General features: G+C 40.2%; 1 protein-coding gene across 4 annotated transcripts in view; it reads right to left on the minus strand.

The window, feature by feature from the left end:
* Positions 1-22,608, minus strand: part of CREB5 (cAMP responsive element binding protein 5) — a 255,677-nt gene that overhangs the window by 181,793 nt on the left and 51,276 nt on the right. For all 4 annotated transcript variants that reach the window (XM_068405096.1, XM_068405092.1, XM_068405094.1 and 1 more), the window contains one exon: positions 21,546-21,667. In XM_068405096.1, the coding sequence (XP_068261197.1) occupies positions 21,546-21,667 (122 nt within the window). The remainder of the gene's footprint in view (positions 1-21,545; positions 21,668-22,608) is intronic.

Below are 22,608 nucleotides of genomic sequence, written 5' to 3' on the forward strand. Positions count from 1 at the left end.
CAAGAGAGCTTGCCATGAATTTCCTAGTAAGAAACCTGAAAAGGAAGAAAAGAGATTTGCCGGTATACTTACTAGGTGTAATTCCTAGAGGCCTCAGTTGAAATCAAGGCCTTATTGTGCTAAAATCTGCATAGACACATTGATGGACTACACTTGCCCACAAGACTTAGAGTCCAGAGACAAAGCAAGGAAAGAGGAAGGAAGAAAGAGAGAAAGTAAGTGATTTGTGTAGCCAAAAATCAGGACTCAATGGAAGCAGTCTTTTTTCCCAGTCCAGTGTCTCATCCACTATTTTGCACTGTTTGTCTGCATCTAACACTTATACATGAATTCAGAAAACCAGGAAACTTTAAATTAAAAAAAAAAAACAAAAACACACAAAAAAACAGTATTATAAGCTCTACTCTGAGTTTTTTCCAGCACTATAATTTCATTTCTGTAAATCAGACAGAACGCACATACAAAGTGGGTACTCAAAGAACCTTCTTAAAGTAGGTGCATGTCAACTTTTGCAGGACAAGCAATTAGACATCCAAAAGCAGCTGCCAGATCTGGAGGCCAGTCAGAGGGTAGTTGAAAACCTGGCTTTTCTTTCTTTATTGTAAGGAGTTTTGTTTTTATCCATCATGAAACAGAAAGCGGGGGTGGAGGGAGGGCGGCAATCCTCCAGGAATTGCTTTAAACAAGCCTTTGATACCATTAACTGAAGGCACTAGGCCTTTCAACATTACGCAAACCATTTATAATCTGTTAATAGCAAATTCACAGAGACAGCACTTTGGCATTTAAATTTGTTATATTTTATTGAAAGCTTCTTTGAAATTCTCATCATTGATTTCACTGGCATAAGTTATTGGCATCATGCATGAGTTACAGCAATGGCTGCTTGACTGCGTTCAATGACCAGAACATTTTTTAGACAGAGCAGTTGGTAAAGAAGAGCAAGGATGGTAGCAACAAAACAGCCAGTGATTTTCCATTCAGGCAGTTTCAAGCAGAAAACCAGCAGGCTTAACTTTTCTGCTAAGAAGTCAAGTGGAAATGCTGCTACCCTGGTAATAAAATGCCTCTCCTAAATATTCTTTTAACCCCAACGCACTGCAGCAGCTATGTTGGGCCAGGCTGGCTAGTGTTACTTGGGGACTAAAACAAAATGCTGGGAAAGGTCCAGAAGTCAAGGCAAACGGTGGTCTCAAAAAGCACCCAGACAGACCATTTGCTACATACAAGGGATCATGGGTCTAAGCAGTGGAGTGGGTTGACAAGTGAACTGGTAGAAAAATTAGTTGTGATCAGTGAAAATCATACAAGGAACACCAAAGCATCAAGCTGGGATCAAGTTAGTTGACCAGACCTCCTGGGAAGTTATCACAAAGACAAGCATACAGTTTTGCAGCATCCATGATCGTTTCAATCAATTTTAGGTTGATGTTTTGGGAGAGGAGAGCTAATTTAGTCAAGATCTTGGACTGAAAGAACTTAGAGAATTAGGTTCATCAGTTGGAAGCATTCAGACAAAATTAATAATCTCTGTAGCCATAAGAGTTTAAAATGTTAGGGTTTAGGAAGGCAATCAGACTGTCTACATAGAAGGCAAAAAAGTTAAATACACTTCTAGCTAAGAAAAGTTCTCTTCCAGTGAGTACAGCAAGGGCTACAAACAAACAGGTATTAGAAGAAAGTGTTCTCTGAATTCTCAAAGATGTTTCTGACATTCTGCAGTCTGGTTAAGGAGAAACGTGCTGCCCTTGTCCATCTCTGCCTTGGTTTCAGCAGTTTACCTTCTGCAGTGGCAGGCAGGCAGGAAAAAACTAACAAGACTCGGAGAACAAACACGCTTGGAAGAAAGAGAAACCAATAGGGTCATCCTGCAAAAACCAGAGTTGACCATCCATTGATGAAGGCACATGACTTTGGTCTTAAAGCACAGCTTGCTGGGGATTGCTAAAACAAGAGCTACTGTCAACAGGAAATAAACCAAGCAAGCAAGATGGTGTGGAGTTGGGACATACAGCTTCCCAGGACTGGGAGAGCAGAAGAGATCAGATATATAACTCCTTGGACTCCAAAGGTGTTCTGCATGTCAGGTACACCAGGAACTCCATAGCCGTCCTTTTCCTCACTCTGCTACAGATTTACTGCATGACTTTGGGAAAATTACTTCCCATTCTTCTGCCTTGCATCTAAAACAGGATGAGTATCTTCAACAACTACAGAGTGCTTGGAAGTGACAAGAAGTGAACAGCTTTTAGAGACAACACAGTATAACTAGAAAGGCAATATAATAAAGCAGTGATAGGGCAGAAGGGTTTTTTTGGTAAGAGAACAACTCCACAGGACTTCAGAGTAGCACACGTTTGAATTTCAACCCACAGAAATGACAAGAGATCATAACCAAGATAGTTTAACCAATACAGAAAAGAGTTACATGATGATTACCATTAGAAGAATAACAAGACAAAGGAACATTTCTTTGGTGACTAGAAACAGGAGAGCAGAGAAGGACATGTAAATTAGTAAAAGCAAAGAATGACTGCATGCTCAAGTCCAGATAGCATTGCAGTATCTATTCTTCAGAGAAGGGGAGCTCATTGCAGAAAATTGGATTCAATTAAAGTATTCAATTAAAACATGTGTATGCCCTCTCCCCGGAAGAGTTCAAGGCCAGGCTGGATGGGGCTTTGAGCAACCTGGTCTAGTGGAAGGTGTCCCTGCCCATGGCAGGGGGGTTGGAATGAGATGATCTTTAAGGTCCCTTCCAACCCAAACCATTCTATGATTCTATGAATCCTGGCTGTACATCCAAATCTGGGCACTAAAAATTGCAAGCCATTTTAGAAGAGTCAGACTAAAAATCTCACTGAGGTTATATGGCGGTGGTGGTGGTAAATTCTCAATTGTAAAAGCGGGACACGTTTGGCTCAGCTTCTTTTCTGACTGGAGTAAATGGAGAGAAGAACAAACAAGCTGCACTATATTTGATAATGCTACCAGACAATCATCCAGATGTACACGCTTGCAGTCACACTAATTAAATGCAGTATGGAGCCATCCTGGGGAAATTACATACTGTTCCTTCAAAGTACCACACACTTCTGAAATGCCTTGGTGAGGTCTCACTCCACCTGAGGAGCCACAACGCTCATTTTCCTAAGTAATAAACAATTGGTCCTACTGTAATGGTGTGACCCAGCCAGATAAGACAACTTCATACAAGGAGGCAAAATATAATTCAGTCAATAGAAAGCAGGAGTTTCAGCTGAGCTGTGAATGAAACAGGGCAGGTGTGCATCCTTGAGGAACAACCTATCTGCATGTGAAGAACAGTTATTCCAAGTGCTCTCCTCCACACAGCAGCTTTTGCATACAATGTGGATGTCAGTGGGATGTTTACAACCAAAGCAACTTGATACCTGAAAGTTGAGGGACAGAGGAGAGGGTTGGGAATGCCAGCCTGGCACGAGTAGCACCATGATCCTGTTCTCAAAAGCAGCTAGCTAATAGGGTATCGGCATTAAAAAAGAGCATATTACCCTTGAACACAATAACAACACTGCTCATTTTAAACCCACCAAACTCACAGTTAGACTGGAAGTTATTACTACACAAGACTCAAAATACAGCTGCTGTAGAGTCCAGGAATTGCTGTCTGGTTTTTCTTCATCATCAGAAGACCACGGAAAGGACTGTGCTTTGGAAATCCATTGGATCACACTAAGCACAAGGAAATAGGTTTTCCAGTAAGATAGTGCTCTGAAGGTGATTCTGTGCATGTTTTAGCCTGCCAGTTCTCTAGGAAGATTACAGTGGCAACTCCTGGTCACAGACAGTATTTTAAAGACTTAAGCTGAAGATAGATAGCTGCTAAATGGCATAACCTTCAGCATTCCTGGTGATTAGTATATAGGAAAAGGCAATGCGATGCCAGTGTGATATTCTGAAAGCCATTTCCCAAACATAACTGAATGCTTGAACTCATTTCAAATATTTGGCACAAATTGTCAGATTTGAGATCAAAGGCTAAAAAGCCAGTGCTGTTTGTGACTCAGTGCAAGGTTTCCTTCAAAACGTGTGGCACCATCTCACATTTCTGACACACAGGTGCGAAAGGGTTTGCAAAGCTGAATCCAGTGAGCCTGGATTTTCACACTTTCAAAAAGAAAGTTGATAAGTTTGTCTGGATTCACTAATTGTGTCCCATGTAGTAAGACCAGAAGTTCTAATCCTCCCATAAAGATTTATTAGGTATTCGCAGGGATGCGTATCTAAGTTTAGTGTTCAGAGAAAAGCTATTTAACAGGGAAAGAAAGAAAAAAAAGAGATGTAAACTCAATGAGGTTCAAAGCAAAAAAAAAAAATAATAAAGATTTGTGTGATAGTAGAGAATATTCTTTGTTGTTCTTTTAGATGATTTGCTTTAAGGCAGAAATATGATAGTCTGAATTTTAATAAGATATGGTAAAGAGTCTGTGATGTAGGGAGTCCAAAATGATTATTCTTCCTTCAAAAAAGGACAGACAACGCACTACCCTACAATACTTGGTCTGTCTCTTCTTACAGTAAACATTGCTAATGCTCCTAGAGAGGGGCTGACCTTGCCAGCCAATTACATTATGCTAATTTGTCTGTTACGATAACTCCTACAGAGGCATTCACAGCTCAAAGCAGGACAGAGATTTATATTGTCTCTTCCAAGCTGCAGACTATGGACGTTAATCTCTCTCTCTCCTTCCAGTTACAACTCTACATGGCAATATCCACATGCAGCGCCGCTGCACATTCAAAGCGACAGTTGTTGCCAGCTTTATCCAACTTAAAAGACAAGCTGTGGTCCTACCTTGTCCTTTTAATAACTGTCACTCTATCTAAGAAAGTACATGCTTGGTAACAGCTGTTCTCCTATGAAAACATATGGTTTCTCATATGCTTTTGAAAACACCACAGGAATGTATTCACTTGCTAGACGCTAGTGCCATGTCACTATATCAAACAACAAATTCATCAAAAGGAACTGCAATACATTTTCTGTGTTATGTAATACAAAAATACCTATTGTTTTAAAGCGACAAAAAAATCATCCAGCTGAAAAGATTCAATGTGAAAATAAGGCTCATAATTTAGGAGTTATATGCCCTACAGTATTACTTAAAGATGGGATCAAAACATTGGTCTTCCGCAGACATGTAGCAAATCGCATGCTTCATGCAAGCAGTTTACAGTCCATATTGTATCACGAAAAAAAAAACTCATGAGACGTTGCTCTTCTAACTGCTGGGAAAATCAGAAGCTTCCCTAACATCTTGCAGTTGAGACATGATAAACAGAGCATCAAAAACAATTGAGTCACAGCAGTTTATAATAAACTACTGTCCATCAAGTAAACCCCAGTAATGACCTTTACATGCTTCTCTCCCTCCCTCCATAATATTTAGGGCAAGCTAAGAGTATTCACATGGCCAGTTGCATGTCAGAGGAGGTAAAAAGAAGCTAACTTCTTGGGCTCCTTTAACTCAGATGTGTTTGTCTAGGGCCAGGCTAAACTAAAAGCTAAATATTTTGGCAAATAAAAGTTCCAGCTGTGGTTTTGAAACGATTTCAACATCAACTGACACAGAAACTGACATAAAAATGCAGAAAGTTTTCAAAGTGTTAAAAAGACAATTAGGGAAGTTACAGGTCAGCAGGAAAACAACACAAAAATGTGGCTTATGAGAAAGTCTTACAGAAATTTCCCATTGGCTCTAAAAGTAATTCCACTGGGATGTTTGTAGAAAAGAAAGAAAAAATTATATTCAATCCAGTTTATGCTCTAGCATCAACATCATCAAGAAAACCATGCGACCTTTCTGCAAGACCTTCTGAACATACCAGTATCTCTAGGTGGTATTCCAGTACTTCTCATATAACTTCAAAAATTTTACACCTGTGTCTTTATGGCAGTAAAACATACAGTCACACCAAAAAAAACCCTGTCACACTGAAATGTTAGTGTTTTATTGCCTATTAACAGTGAGAGGGCACGCACAGAAGCCCACACAAATCTGTATCACTGACTTTACAATTTCCAGCAGACCATGTTGCGCTACCGCCTGCAGTTAATGCCCTGAGTCACAGTCTGACTTTTAAGAAGGTGCTTAAGCACCTGATGCACAGAGGTCAGGAAAGCCAACGAAGAGCAAGAACTGGTGAAACTCCTGTGACAGCTTGAGGTATGACCCTCAGGCGTCTGGTCGGCCCCTTTCCATGGGTTACGATTCCCTCCGCGCAGTTTGTGAAAGGTAACACTTGCCTGATGGGCACATATGTCACTATGAGGATCTAGTATTTTGCAACCTATTGGCAGATGTGCAATAAACCCATACTGACCTTCTTTCTAAAAGCAAGCAGCAACCAAAGACTTACTAAGATGCCCTGGGCATAGGAGACATAAGAAAACAAGTTGATTCCTTGTGCAACTGTTCCTACCAGTGAGGATCTAAAGCACCAGGGACAAACCTAAAAAGCCCTCGGAGGAGATTAATACAGGATGTTTTGCTTGGAGCATAGGAACTGTGTCCAAAAAAGTGATATAAAGCCAAGGGAGGGAATGGAAAGATAACTTCACCTGACAAAAAGACACTTTGCAGTTAGCAAATAGAGGTATAACCTTGTTAGCCTGGTTAGACACCACAAGGAAATTATGAAACCAACTTTCAATACCAACTTCCTAACAGCACCCAGTGCTCTCAATCCCAGAGGGTAACTGAGAGCACCTTTTGCCTAAGATGACTCTTTCAAGCTGAAATGAATAGCAAGGTCAAAAAGCAAAGAGTCTGTGTCATGAAAGTAAACAGTTTATATGTGGCACTGGTCAGATCTGCAAAGATTCAGGTTAAGAGCACGATGAAATCAGATTTGCTTCTTTTTCTGCACACTAGAGGGAAGGGAAGGGAAGGGATATCATACAGCACATATATTAAAATTTAATAAAAATATTTATAGAATTATATTGTTTACCTACATTTCTCCTTAGAATCAGAACATTGGCTCTTCCATGAAGCCAGTTAATTTGCTGGTAATGATCAACACATGATATATTTCTGAAGTCTCCAAAATTTAATTTTCTACTCATTTTCCAGCTGATGAACAAAAGGAAACTGCTCTTCCTGCATAATTAACTTAGCTTATACTCCTATCATGAAGAGTTTATACAAGGCTATATCTGTACTATCTATATGTCAAAGCCTCATCTATGACCTTGCTATGCATGCAGGCAAAAAAAAAACACACACATTGATTATAAATCACAAATTGATTATGAATATAAAGCAATATTTACAAAAGATGTAGTAAAAGGAGAGCACAGTATGAAAGTATTTTGAAGCTGAAGCGTTCCAGTTGGTTCAGTGGGTTTACATGAGCAAATCTGGTCCCTTTGTGAAGTTTTTAAAATTTCCCCATTGCAAGTATAACTTCTGGTTATCTCTTTATTAACTATTACTGGCAGAAGGTTATCTGCTTGACAGGTGAGAGAAGCAGCATTTAAAATTACCAGAGTACCACATTGCTTTACATCCCAAAAGGGGTGAGTGTGTCTAGCTGGCACAACTCATGGAAGTCAAAGTGACAGGGAACTGGTCCAGACAATATCTATACAGAGAGCTCGTTAGGTTCCTTAGCTGCTCAGTACTTTCACACTGTATTAATAGTCTTTGAACACATCAACTCTGGAACAAGCAGAGATTTTTTTATTTTCTTGGAAAACATGATGTAGTATTAGGTTAGTAATTTAATCTTGCTGGCAATATAATAGTTATGGTATAATCCCTCACGTTATAAAAGTAATTGAATAATCATAACCTACATTCAATTATTTCTTTTGCTACAGTGCAGCTGCAGTGGTTTCCCACTCCCAACCTGCCATCCTATAGCTGAGGAGACAAGCAGGGGCAGAAAGCAGAGCTCACACAACACTTACTACAGCCCATCCCTCTCCCTTGCCTAATAGCAAGTGACTCCCCATCCCAGTTAATAAAGAGCTCCTTGTCCTTCCATTATGCAGTGTAATCTTTAAAAGATTACATTCTCATTTGGGAATGAGCCAAGAGCCAGTGGGAAATTCTCTTGTAAATTGGACAGGGAGACAACAATATGAAGGGCAGCTGGATGGAAGCACATTTTTTTCAGGGCATTCCTATTCCTGGGGCCCTCTGGCATTGTTTGAAGTCCTGCAGTCCCGGCTCTTTTCACTGCTCTGTTGTCAGGATAATGCAATTCAAGAAGAAGGGGATACAGATTAGCTGGTTTGAAGATGGAATGTGAGGAAGCGAATATTGAAAAGCAGTAAGAAAAGAAGGGCAAAGCGCAATTATATTTTTAAGTCTTACCACCTTACATAAAAACAAGGGAATAGCACTTTGTTTTAAAACACTGTATTAAGTGTATCAACTACTATAGTAAAATATGGGGTTTTTTCTTCTCCGACTGTCATCAAGAAGGCAATTTAAGCACTCCATCACTAAAAGAATAGTAAGTAGTATTTTGAAAGGCACTTTTCCCTCACTGCCTCTTTCCCCTTGCCTGCACCTTCCAACAGATGCATTTGCTCTGTGGAACCTACTTTCCGTCCGACCCTGCCTGTGAGCCAGGATGGAAAAAAACAAAACAACACGAGGCAGGCAGCCCTATCCCATTTATCCCTGCACACAGAAGGATGCAAGGTAATGAGAAAGGCAACTGGATTTTTTGTTTGTTTGCTTGTTTTCTAAAATTTCTTTTTGCGGGGGGTGGTTGGTTTTTTGTTTGTTTTATGGGGGTTTTTTTGTTTGGGTTTTTTTTTTTCTTCCATTTTTCTTATTCTTTAAAAAGTAGTTTCTCAAGAAGTCACACAAATTTATGTATTGAGAAGACTGGATAGGTGCCTCATGTTTATTTGATCAATAATGGCATACCTATACTACCATCTTAGTACCACTTTTTGTTAGACAGTACAGAAATCTCAGGCAAAAAAATGAAAAAAGCTATAACAAATCAACTTTTTTTAAAAAGTAAAAGATCTTTTTTATTCCTCCAAAAAAATAAGTTTTTAATCATAACATGAAATTCCAATCATTGTTCCCTTTCATGTAACATAATTAAGTTAGTTATTAGGAGGAAGTAAAAAAAATAGTTGTCACAGCAGGGTATCAGAAAGATTGTTTTTACCCTTAAATCACTGTTCAACCAACTACAACTTTCCTTACCTGCAGGACTCAAGTAACAACAGTTACCTATAGTCCATGGGAGGCAGTAGTTAAAATACATTAAAACAGGGGATTGTTTGCAATTTAAAATCTTAGTGTTAGGAAGTCCTGATTCAGCAAACTATCCCTACTCAGCAAACCCCTACACACATGCTTGAAGTTAACCACATGTTTAAGAGCTATTGAAGTACACGGACTTTGGCCCCATTTCAGAAAAATCACTTATACACACATTTAATTGGCTGAGATGGATGAAGCAAAGAAAAGAAACTGGGATAAGAGAACTGTACCTGAAAAAGATTCCAGCCAAACAATAACCCACAAAACAAGAACTTATGTGCAGAGGTGTAATACACTTAATAGCTTTCCTGGTTTTCCTGATACATTGATGATGGCATTTATACTTGCATGAGTTTACTGTATTTGGAAAAAAAATAGCATAAATGGGAAAGAACTATGAACAGGCCTTATACAGATCTGTACATCCCAAGGAGCATACACATAGATCTCAGAGATAAGACAGGACTGTGATGAGAGAAAGAATATTTTATAAAGACCACTGAAAGCAGAAATAACAGCATCCAGGCTGACTCTCCCTTCCTCTTTTTCAGGGAAAAGCTATTCTAATACTCAACATCAACCGAGCATCTCCATCTCTCCTCTTCTCTTGTACAGCCACACCCCTTGACATTGCAATTCAAGATTAAGCAGAGAAACTAACTCAGGCAAAGGAAATTATACTTTTCACACTCTTATCTCTCTGCTCATTCAATTCTGCTAACAAGTACATCACAGGAATATTTTAATACTCCAATTCTCAGAAAAAAAACCTGCCTTCAATGTCTGCCTCATATGAGTGCTTTTGTTTCCTTTCTCTTTCTTTCTTCTTTCTTTCTTTCTTTCCTTCTTTCTTTCTTTTTCTTTCCCTTCCACTTAACATCACTTTTCTTCTTCTTCCATGTGAATGTTCCTTTCCATTTTCCCCACCAAGTCTGACCGGGGATAGGAATAAGTCCTTTATACAAGTAAAGGTGAAAGGCACTTTTCTTCCTTTCATTCCTTTCTTCCCTTCATCAGCCCATACTTTCCCATCATCTCCTTTCTCTCCCCTCTATCCCATACAGTGTTTGGACATCAGAAAGGACTCTTTCAACACAAAGAAGGTGGGACTGGCAACATATCCCATTTTTCTTTCTCCCTTGATAGGGAAAGAAAAAGTAGTACCGGGGCAAAAATAAACTGCGAGATAGAAACACACACAATCTGCAGATGGGGCAGCTTTTACCTTTTCTTCCCGGTGCCACTACTGCACGATTTCTTACTGAGGGTAGTGAAGGCAAAAGCCAGCTCCCTTTCTGTGCCTGTTTTGAATTTCCCTGTGTCTTGATAAATCCACAAAGAGGGAGAAAATGCCACCCCCCACCTCAGGTGAGGGAGGAAGAGGAGAAAGAGCAAATCTCTCTTAATGTAGGTGAGGAAGCCACGCAGCGCACACAGACACACACACACTTTAATCTCTGTTGAGAAGGAGGTGAGACCTACTCACCTAAAAACTGTAGAGTACTTTTATCTTATTGAAAGGTGCTGTGGCATGAAGTCAGGCATCTCCATCATCACACACATTACACTTACAGGCTACACATCTTAAGAGTTTAACATTGTGCCTTAATGTTTTTTTTACTGATGTTCCTTTTGCAGATGTCTTTTATCTAGACAGGGAATTTCTAACCTTTAACAAGAAATACTGGAGCAAGCTACAACTAATGAAAAGGGAGAACACAAGGCTTACATGACAAGCCAACAAATTTCCCTAAACATTACATTGTACAGTTTTACTGACACTCGCTGAAAAATCAGCGAGATCGCCAGAAAACAAATTTCCAAATAAAATCTAGCATAAAATCAAAAGAGGTAGTAGTCATTTTCCAGAATTCCAAAGAAAGAAAAAAAAATACTTCTCCAGGCTCACAACAATTTTCCTATCCCCATTAAGCACATTTTTCCATCAAGAAGATTTCTCTTAACAATAGTATGCCATAAATTATCATTAGGCAGGAAAAATGGGTCAGGGCAGGGATAACAAAGATGAAAAGAAAACTGCTGAGAGTTCACCTCTGCTGTTTATTTTGAGGCACACTTCAGATTCGAGTCGGACTATTCTAATTGTATCCAAAGATTTAGTTCTCTAAAGAACACAAACAACACTAGCAAGGGCCATCAGCCAGAATAAAGCTTTCCTCATAATCACAGAGTAAGGTCATTTTTTGTTTGCTCTTTTATATGATAATCTCAGCTCCTCTGTGTTTATTTTTTATTTTTGAAAAAGGAGAAAATAAAGTTTCTTAAGACTAATGCCTGCTTCTGCAGGGGCAGCTTTTTTAGCACGCTCACATATTTTTCTAGCTTTTTTGGCCTGTGCTTTCCTTATCAAGTATTTTGAAGCTTTTACACCTAATCTAAATTAGCGTGCTCTGGTTAGCAGCTTGTATCCATTGAAAGGCGAGGCAATAATCCATTTAGGTTTAGGGCATTTTCATAGAACTGATGCAGAGCTGTGTCAATTTTAATGTCATGCTATGGAGAGTGCATGCAGCTCGCTCCACTTTAGAGGATTAAAAGTGACCTCTCTTACCAAAATCAATAAGGGCAGCTTGCTGTGACTAATAGGTTGTAGAAATTCAAAAGAGACAGTTTGTAACACTGAGTTCATTCTCCTGTGTCTCTCCCCACCCAGCCCCAGACTCGCTGGTAGAGCTACGCTTTGACATGTACATTCACATGGCGAGTGTCACCTTCGCAGGGACCAGACCAGCCACACACAGTTCAATCACATTTCAGGGAAGAAAGCAAGCTGATATTTATTTGATAAGAGTGGACTTGGCAACTTCTGTAGAGAAGCATGCAAGAGAGAAACTAGAATAAGGAAACAGTTAAAATGTACAAATTTTTTTTGCTGCCCAGTATGGTTTTTAAAAGGCCCTATTTTTACATATTATCAGGGCATCAACAAGTACTCAGATACTTCATATCATTCATGACCACAGTATTGTTTTTCCTGCCTCTGAGCAAAGGCTTTTCTCCCTTCAGATTTTTGCCTAGTTGTAACAGGCTAAAAATTTGAATGCCATTAAAGTCAATGGAACTGCCCCAGAGATGTATGAGCCTATACATCCAACTGTAGCATTCATTAACTGCCACGGCATGTGCTCAGTTGTTCTGGCTTCTTTCTCTTCTCCACTATTCCTTCTGTTACCCTGAAGTACTTCAGATTTAACAGTCAAGTTTGGGGGCTTTTAGAAATACAGTAATTTCATACAGTACTGGAAACGGGTCATGGTACAGAGTGCACACAACTGGCATAAAGCAAGTTTTCAGTTTTTCAGTTTCACATTTTGTAAGATTAAAGAATACCAGCAACTCAGATCAGGATCTCCTGCCTTATGGTGAAAATACCCTTACTCTCCTGGATGTCTCTAATTTCCAATTTATTTTGCTTGAGGTACAAATTAAAAATCCTTACCCACAGTTCATAGCTTGTGGACATCTTCTCCACGTAACAATCACCATCATTGTCTTTAAGCCAAAAAAACAAGACTTGCCTTGGGGGAGCAAGGGAGAAAAGGGGCTGAAGTGGTGGGAGGAACCCAACTGTAAAGGTTTAGGAGTCCCTACGGAGGTTTATAAATAGACGACTGCCATGTGCAAAACGTGAAAGAAACCCAGTCAGCATAAGAGCTGTTGCTGTTTTGAAATCTTCTAACTACGTCTATTTAGGCAGTAGACAGAGTTATAAACAAACAATAAATCAAGAAATTATTAGCATTTGAATTTTGGCAACATAATAAAATGTGCAGGGCTATAATCAGCAAATAATAGGAAAGATCTGCAAACGAACCCACCAATTAATGATAAATAGGACTTGGCACAGAATAACTTCACCAATGTGGATCTCATTAGATGGCCGTGGAACCTGTTCCCGCAGCAGCCCTCTCCGAGCAAGGGAAAGGTGAGGTAACCAAAATGTCAGTGTACCCACCCCCTCACGGCACTCGGGCTCCAGGATTGTAACCACCTGGGCCAAAATGACAACCTTATGCTGCGGGAAGGCCATGCCATGGTTCTCCAGTCTTTAACCAATAGGTTTCCTTGTCACAGCTTTTGGACCTTTGCTCTGCAATTCCACCTCAACAAAGGTGACCGAAAACACGCAGCTTTGCTCACTCTGGAGAGCAAGAATCCCTCTCTCCTCTGTTCACCTTGCTTTATTAACGATCCCTCTTAAAGAGGGACATGCCCCCAAGCAAGCAATATCACTTAAACAGATAAATACTTCACACACCAGGCGAGGGGAAAGGAGAGGGGGAAGAGACCCTGCCTTATTAGACCAGAAACAGACACACCATATTAATACAAAGAATCAGCATATGGTTCTAATAGGCTTTCTTAAAATGATTTATCAGCTGTGATTAAGCCCTTGACCAGCATGTCCATCTTCATAAATAAAGTAAAAGTGCACCTTGCTCTGAAATATATCAGCAGTATCTTATTACCTACCCAACCATATAGGCTGCAGTCCACTCTGGGGAGCAAAGAGCTTGTGGTTAATAGCAGAGCGTATGCTCTAAAGAGATTGCCAAGATTTAGGGGCTTTACCTAAGAGATAGGCTTATAAAAATGCCACTACAGGGAAGGTTTATCCCTTCACCATGTGCCATTCGGTCCACGCTGCTGAAACCTGAACTGGCAACAAGAAAGCTGTGCCATTAAAAACATTCATAGGAAGACCAAGGCAAAACGCACAACTATTCCATGTTGTTGTGAGAGAATGTCAGAATGAAATCAGGCAGGCCTCCCTTTTTGGGGGGTAGCCAAAATATACAAAACACAACAAAAACCCAAACATTACAAGAGGGTGACTCAACTTCTTTGGGACAGAGACAATAAGAAGCAGAAGGAAAGTGGACTGTCCTGACTGAGCTGTGCAGGATGATTCATCAGCTGGAATTCAGAAGAACATGGAAGGATTATGGTTAGGGAGGTTTAGCTCAATCAAAAACGTATGCCCTCAAGAATTGCCTTTCTGCATGATATAGGCACTCACTGCTGGAAAAACATTCAGGTCTTCTCTCAGAGTATGAGGATCTAAATCCATAAATCCATTCAAACACAGTCTATTGCTACAGAAGAAGATAAGACAGACCTGCCTGCCAGCAGAAGATAAGGCAGGTTAAAGCGTAAGTTAAAGCCTATTCCTCTGAATATTTTTGCAAGGTCATGTTATGAACTCTGTTGTCTTGACAGCTTTTCTGCACTGTTATGCAGAATGTGTCCCTTTGGTAACAGAGTTCAGTGTGGTAATTAAGTGCCTGGAATAAGTGCCTGGACATAGATACACACTCGAAACAGGACTCTCAAAGTCAGGGGACTAAAGTGCCAACTGCAGAATTGGCATATAAAATATAATGTACCACCCCATGTCTACCATGAAAGCCCCGCAAGTTAAGAAAAGCAGTTAAAATACAGCAAGCCTACCCATCTGGAGAGAGCAGGAGAGCATTCTTCCTGTCTTTAGCAACACTGAGCAACAGCTGATAAATCTTTAACACACATGGTTTGTGGGATGCCCTATGCTGAGACCGAGGAGATATGGAATCAATCCAAGGCTCTGCCACAGACTTCCTGTGCAATTTTTAGCACGTCGCTTGAGCCCAGATCCTTTCTGGTAGCTCACTGATTGGCTCCTGCTTTATTTCAGTGAGAGCAAGGCACCAAAATGCCTTTGAAGATGTCTATCAATCTTTTGGGGCCACACTGCTAAAGATATATAGGAACCAAAACAGACAGAAAGCCGCTTGCTTGGCAGAACACTGGAGAGGACCCAGCTCCCCTGCAAGTCTCACTCCATGTCTGCGATTCCTTCAAGAGCTTGGTGTCTTGCTACGAAAGAGCTGTGTAAAACAACGTCCTCTGGAATCTGTTTCTCCTCAGAAAATAAGAGATAAAACATTTCCCTTCTCCATAGGAATGCTGCAAAAGTTAATTATTAAGAAAAAGGGGGTTTTATAAACCAACAGTGAGCCCATAAAGCAGATCAATAACCTGATGCAATTAATGCATATGAAAACTCAGAATAACCCATTGGAAAACCTCTGATACAGAGTTATAATGTATCTTTACAGTCCTTCAATGTGTCTCCCAGAAGAAATGCTATGCTGTGAAGATGTTCACATCTTTACACGTACAGATGTTCTATTTAGAGTACAGGAACTATTATACTGAAATCTTTGAATGTGGGGTGATATTTTGGACTTTGAACTTAAAAGAATTTTGAGCTATCGCCTTGACAACAGCTTAACTAATCAATAAAGTAACAGCTTGAAGTTATTACCATATCTGCAACAATGGTACCCTGGCCCTTAAGCGCTACATTAACATAAATCATTCCTAGTCTTATTTGCGTCTGCTATAACATACCTACTATATAAAATACTCAATCTCAGTGGAGGAAAAAGAAGTCGGAGGCACTTGCCTCTGAAATGTCTACCAGCACACTGTTCTTCTCAACGACCCCACTGAGGTTTCAGAGTATTCGCAAGGGAAAACTGGAGCTAACACGATTGCTGTAGAGGCAGGGCGCACACTAGAAAGTCATACTGTTCTACATCAGCGCACTGCAGCATTGACACCAGCTCCCACAAGACCATGCTTAAAAAGAAATGAATCTGCAGGTCTCCTGTCCTGCATTACTAGAAAATGTGACAAAAAAAGTATACGTATTCTTGAAACAAGGCTCTGTGCTGCACATCAATAATCTGAGGGGGAAAGAGTCAGGTGAGTGCATTCCTTGGGAGGGTAGCTGTTTTTCATAAACGACCAGTGTTGAATTTGTCATCCATCAGCCAAGCCAACCACCATAATGAACCCTTCATCCCTGTTCTTCTCTTCCACCAACAGAATACATCACCAGCATTACTATATAGTTTATTACTATTACGATATAGGCCTCTCAAACCCAAACACTTATACAATGTGCTTTATAAACATACAGATATTTTGTTCTTTGCATATATGGTGATACGGTACCCATATATCACAGAAAACATTCTGTGATTCTGTGATATATGGGTACCGTATCACCCTTTCCTGTCCAAGGGTCCTGTTTACTGCACTGCCAGTTTCAGCTACTGTATTGTCAATGATTAAACGTAGGAGTGAACTTTCTGCTTTAATGGAATGGTGGATCAGATGAAAAAAAGATATGACGTGTTTTCTGATATCCAACCAACACAGCTCTCGCAGCTTCTCCTACTGGGAAAGTCAGAAGATTTCAAAATAGCATCTTCTGCAAATGAGCAGTATGTACCCCACAGTCTGCTTCTCCCACCATTGACATGAGCAAACAGTATCAGGCCCTTTTTTGGTTGGTTAACTTCAAATAAGCCTCCGAAAAAGAAAAACAGCAGCAAATCCCATTAAGTTTGCGCAACACGAGAAATGTTCATTGGACATTCTTATTCCATTAAATTTGGGGGCGCTGTTTTGGTACTTACTTCTTATCTCCTTGTTGCAATGTAAGAGGTTTCCTTTAAAAAAATACTTAAATCAAGCAAAACCCATCATGTTTTTTCTGCATACTTTTCAGAAGACAGAGGGGGAAACCTGTGGGCCACATATACATTGCATAAAATTTAAACAAGGTGTGGAAATGAAGTTAAATTCTTCACCAAACTACCCCTGCTCAAGAGACAGATTCTATCATTTCCAGCTTGCCTTGGATTAGATCATCTTCCCCATACTCACAGGCTACAGCACAGAGCTATGACATTCAGAAAATATTTGCAAGAATTCTCTTCTGGAGATCCGAGAGTCACTAAGTTCAGCACAAAATGGTGAGGTGGTACAAGCTAGACAAGTGCATTTTATCTACCTTCTTATGCTGATAAACATAAATATATACAAGGTAGAAGAAGAACTTAGAAGGTACAAACCAAATTTATGCTTTTCAAATACGCATCAGACTGTAGCATCATCCCTTGCTTAACACAACTAAACTGGATATTCAGGCTTTTTAATCATTCTGTAGACTAAACTTACTCAACCATCAAGTGCTCTCTATTTGTTTTTGTTCTTTTTCTTTACTGGACTACTTCAATTTGCTGATGCTTTTCTAGCAGTGAGGTGCCTGCAGTGGGATAGTATACTTAGAACAGGAATATGAAGCCATGTAGAGGACTTGCTGGCCATGAGCTTCCTGAACTGACATTGAACAACCCACATTAAAACCAAGCTGTAGTTGAGAATAGCCGTTTCCCTGCTTCATTTGCATAGTTTACATATTATCTTGCAGCATTGAACACCAGTTAGAAGATTTCAAAGTTGCAGGATAATCCTGAGGAAGTGATGCATCCAAATTCTAGCATAAGCAGAATGTGATTTTAAAAATGCCCTCGTGTAAAATATTCATCTCACTATTTCTAAGTACAACCTGATGTAGTACTCTACATGCTACACTGAGCATATTTCCACTCTTTCTCATTTCATGCAGGGAGGTCAGGCTAGATGCATTTTAATGAAGTAGGTCCAATTAGTTGTTCAGAAACAGATCCTGACTCTTCTCATCTTTGACATTACCCTCTCAGACCCAATCGCAATGCTCAAAACAAGATGCGACAGCAAGGCCTATCCAGTAGCAGCAAGGGTCACATGTTTACAAGTATAACCTATTACAAATGCTTTGGATACTTAATGTTCCAAGCAGTGTAAACTTAAAACCTGCACCTAGTAGGCTAAGATGGTCATCTGATCTGCCAGCACCACCTGCCTCGTTGATTTGGGCTGCAAATTTTGCCTGGGGCAGAGCTGTCAATTGCTGCCTGCCTCAAGCTCTTAAGAGCTTTAATATTTACACTTTTGCAAGTAGAAATATAGTATAGGTATGCTTTTACGTGTGCTAATTTTGGTGGTGAATTTGGCAGGTAGGATGCTTGTGTCAGGAAGAGTGCCGTCATGAGGATGCAAAACGCCTTTCTCATATGCTTATCAATATCCTTATGGCTGATCTATAGCATCCTTTGCATTTAGGGAGTAGGCCTTTCTCAAGCAGAGACTTCCAGCTAATATTTGATAGTATAGGCAACAAAGGAGACAAAACTGACAATCTCACTTCTATTTATAACTTTACTTTTCTCATTTCAGTTCAGGTTCTGGAGGTCATCATCATTATCATCATCATTACTTGAGTCCCCTCAGTCCCCAAGCAAAGGCTAACCCATGTATATTTTAAGAGATGGTCCTTGACAGATGAGCTTACAGTCATAAGATATATCAAGTATGGGAGGCAGAAAGAGACACTACTCCCACTTTATACATGAGCAACAATGGCAGAAAGATGGTAAGTGATTTGTTCCTGGATAAGTAGCTGGGATATTAATATAAGTGCTTTCCCCTCAATACTACCTTTACAAAAAAAAGGTACACACAGTGTTCCTAAAACCATGCACTCAGCACTTCACAGCTAATTCAGAATGTCACCAGTCCATATAACTACCTTAACCACAACAAATTCTCGTGGATTATCCATGGGCTCCCACTCAGAAGAGGGGAAAAAAAAAAAAGAATGCAGCTAATTGAACTTTATTCTTTGAGTTTTCAAATGATGACTCTCAAGGACGAAAAAAAAAAACACAAAGTGTTTTTCTCTTACAAGATTTCAGTGTCAAGCTGTGTGCTAAGACACAGTAATATGCTAAAATAAACAAAACTATTTCTTTCAGAGCCCAGAGAAATTAACACGACCAAAAATATTTTTGGAAGACTTTTCAGAGCCATGAGTAAGATTTCCATGCAGTTAGTCTTAGTCTCCAAGTGTTGTTAGGTCCATTAGGACAACGCTACATTGCACTCGTATTTCAGGGACAGGCTGTTAGAAGCATTTCATTAGCGATAGCTGCAGCCTGAGGAGTCCCTTTCTGTCATGGCCTTTGTCTCTTGCATTTGCGTAAAGCCCTACTGGGGCCCGCTTCAGATTCCTATCTGACAGTTAGTTGGTAATATAAGAATGAACATACAGCAGACTAATTGGAAACACCGAGCAAATGTTACAGGTTAGCTAGCTAGTGAGACTTTTGCCCTTTTTTTTACTTTTTTTTTTCTTTTCACCCCATCTTTTTTTTTTTAAAATTATTTCCCTCCAGACCCCCCCACCCCCCCCGCCATCACTCATTTGCTCCCTGGAGATCACCAATGGCAGCTGCAGGGGTTGGTATGAGGAGGGCAGAATAAGACTTCTAGAGGCCACTTAACAACTGGAATTATCGGGTAACTTGATGCCCTTGTCTGGGTTTTCATCAGATTGTGCAACTACCCCTTGTAAGCTGAAATGGACTCTGCAACATCAAGCCTTGCAATCTGTGTCTAACTGCACAGAAGTCCACATCAGTAGATTTCTCCTCATCTCCTACTCCTGTAAAATAAACACCATGCAGAAAGAACTGCTTAGGAATCCTCTAATTCGCAAAGAAGTAGGAATGTACAGAAATGTTCTCCTTGATTCTGGCTGCAACTCCCCTCTGCAGCACATAAGACACAAAGTTTTAACGAGTTAAATCTAAAATTACACACATTTATCTCATTACATTTCTGTTTCCTAACATTCGTCCTGCACACAAAGCTGTGAGGGTCAGTCTGGGCTATTTTCCCAATCTTTGACCAAAACTGGGACTCTCTCACATTTGGACACTCTTTTTCCTTGCTCAGCATACCACGCCACAGCCTCTCTCCTCTTCTCCTCTATCTATCCCAGTCTCTTTCCTCATGAGTCACAAATAAACCATCCCTGGACTCCCTTCCCTATAAGCCAAAACCAAACCACTCCTAGACTCCCTTCCCATCTTCTTTCTACAAGCCTCATCTCCCGTTCTGCACCTCAGCAATCAGCTTTACCTCTTTTTTCCAAAAAGCCCTCTTGGGCCTTTACTTTGCATACCTCAAGATCCCTAAATGCTGCTACTTCCAGACTTCACGATCCCCAGCAGAACATATATGCCTCACATGTATAAATTTTGAGTTAGACAGCAATCGCCGACAGGCAAAGCAAATGACACAATATAGCAGCTATAAGAAAGAGCACCTATAGAGGAAGATCTTGCAATTGGAGGCACAGACACTTTGAAAGGTAAAATAATGCTGAGGCAAGCTAAGAAGTGCTCTCTGTCTTTAGCACCGCAGCTGCTTCGTGGCTGCCTTTTCCTACTTTTAGTCTATGGTGTCGGTTAATGTTCAAATTAGACAAATAGAGATTATTGTGAGAACTAAGCCAAATAACACAATGTTCAATAACTGGGGAACTCCTATGGCAGGGGACACATTACACAAGGATTTCCAAGAGCTGCAGAAATGGGAGAGGGGAAAACAGCGGCACAAAAGGGAACGTTGTAAAGGGGAGGCATCGGGCAGGTTGTTGGAGGGCTGCAGGGAGCAATATGCTCTTGTAGGAAGCCCCACGTTACTCATGTGTTTTAGTTCTCAAAAACAACCAGAACTTTAGATCTTATTTTAAAAGTTAAAATTTCATGCATTACCTCTTGCTGGCCTCTGTAGTGCATTAAGTTCTTTTACAATTCCTTGAAAATTTTAACAGCTCTTTAGGATCCCTCAAAACACTCTAACAACCTTTGGGCACAGGAGTACACTTAACCTCATACAAAGAGGCCTATATAATTCAACCAAAACTTATGAATACTGAGACTAAAAGAATACTAATTGGAAATGGGATATGTTACCTACTAGGTATTACAAGTTGGTTTCCCCCTTCAACATGAATACTTTATGAGAAATACAGAAACACGATAAAGCTGTTAATGATGACAAATAAATCCAGGGGCCCATCATGTTGCAGAGGAAAGAGCAAAACTTTTTTTTTTTTTTAGAGTAAATGCCCCTTCATCATCCACATTTCCCTGTAATATATTTCAGCAAGTTTGCAATCCTCACTTCAAAGATGATATAATTTTCCCAAGCCTTTCCCACAAGAGGTGTGTGGTTTGTGTTATAGTTTACTTAAAAGCAGAGACTTGGAATCAAACCCTGGCAGACACAGTTACACACTTTTGGAAGTTTAATGCTGTTTTTTTTGTTGGTTTGGGTTTTTTATTTTTGTCAACTGTTTCAATAATTTAAAAAGTGTATCACAACTTATAGTGCCACCTAGTTTCTAACCAAAAGGTTACTACCAGGTAGTAGAGCTCAATCTGCTTTCACACAGTATCCTTTTTAATGGTTCAAGGAACCAAAAGGGGAGGAAGGGTTCAGCCTGCTCACACTCACCCTTTTGTTGTTCTCTTCTTCTTGTGCCTTCCTAAACTCGTGCTCTAGGGAGCAATCAATGTCACTGAAGAGGCCCACTTCCTCACAGTTCTTCAGAAAGCGTGTTGGTGTAGGAGTCTGATCTGAGAACAGGACAAGAAATTACCATTGGTATTTAATATTAAAGGGAGAGGGAGACAATTAAATAGTCTTCCAGGAAAAGAGAGGTTCTAGCTAACCTCTCCATGCCTTCCCACCCCTATCACACCATCATTAAAAACAAACCACACAGCACTGAATTTTGACACTGCACGCTGCAGGCAGGCAGTGCTTGCTAACGGTGTCCAGAAACAGGCAGCAGCCATCATTCAACCAGAAAGACAACAGGCCACGTTTTCACAGGGCACATAACACAAGTGCACATCCTTAACTTGTGCAAATGGTTATTACTATAACTGTCTATAAACCTCCAACAATAGGTGCATGCAAAACAATGCACCACACATGATAATGCACATTTACACTGCAGCATGCAGGTAACTGCCAAAGAGACACAGTAGTTAACGCCTTCAAGTGCTTGAAAACCACCTCAAACATACATGTACTTTGCAAAACACATGAAGTTAGACACAGTGAGAAGTTCTGTTTCTAACACAATTTTTGAAGAAGTAGCAAAGCGACATTTATAAAAGCTGTGAAATGTTAAAACTTTGACCACAAAGAAGCATCCTTATGTGTTTTATACCTAAAAGTGTTGATAATATATATAAACCATGAGATTTGGAGTCTAAAGATTTTTAATGCATGCCTTCATCTCTAGGATTTTTTTGCCCTCAGAAATAATTTGGGGAAGGACAGGATTCTCTTTAATGCCACAGGCAGGAGGGACTCAAGAAGGTACAAGGTTTTCAGCCGCCTTTTCAAAAACCTGACAGACAGATGAGCTCAACTGCCCTGCAGACTGTAGTTTCAGTGATGACCTTGGCCAGTCTTTCTTCAGGAAGTGAAAAATCAAGCCCCAACTTGGGGAACCAAGGATTCCTCAAAGGTCAGCTCTGAGGCACCACCGTTCATTCTGAGGCGC

The sequence above is a fragment of the Nyctibius grandis genome, chromosome 7, assembly GCF_013368605.1.
Source record: "Nyctibius grandis isolate bNycGra1 chromosome 7, bNycGra1.pri, whole genome shotgun sequence".
In the NCBI taxonomy this organism is placed as follows: domain Eukaryota; kingdom Metazoa; phylum Chordata; class Aves; order Nyctibiiformes; family Nyctibiidae; genus Nyctibius; species Nyctibius grandis.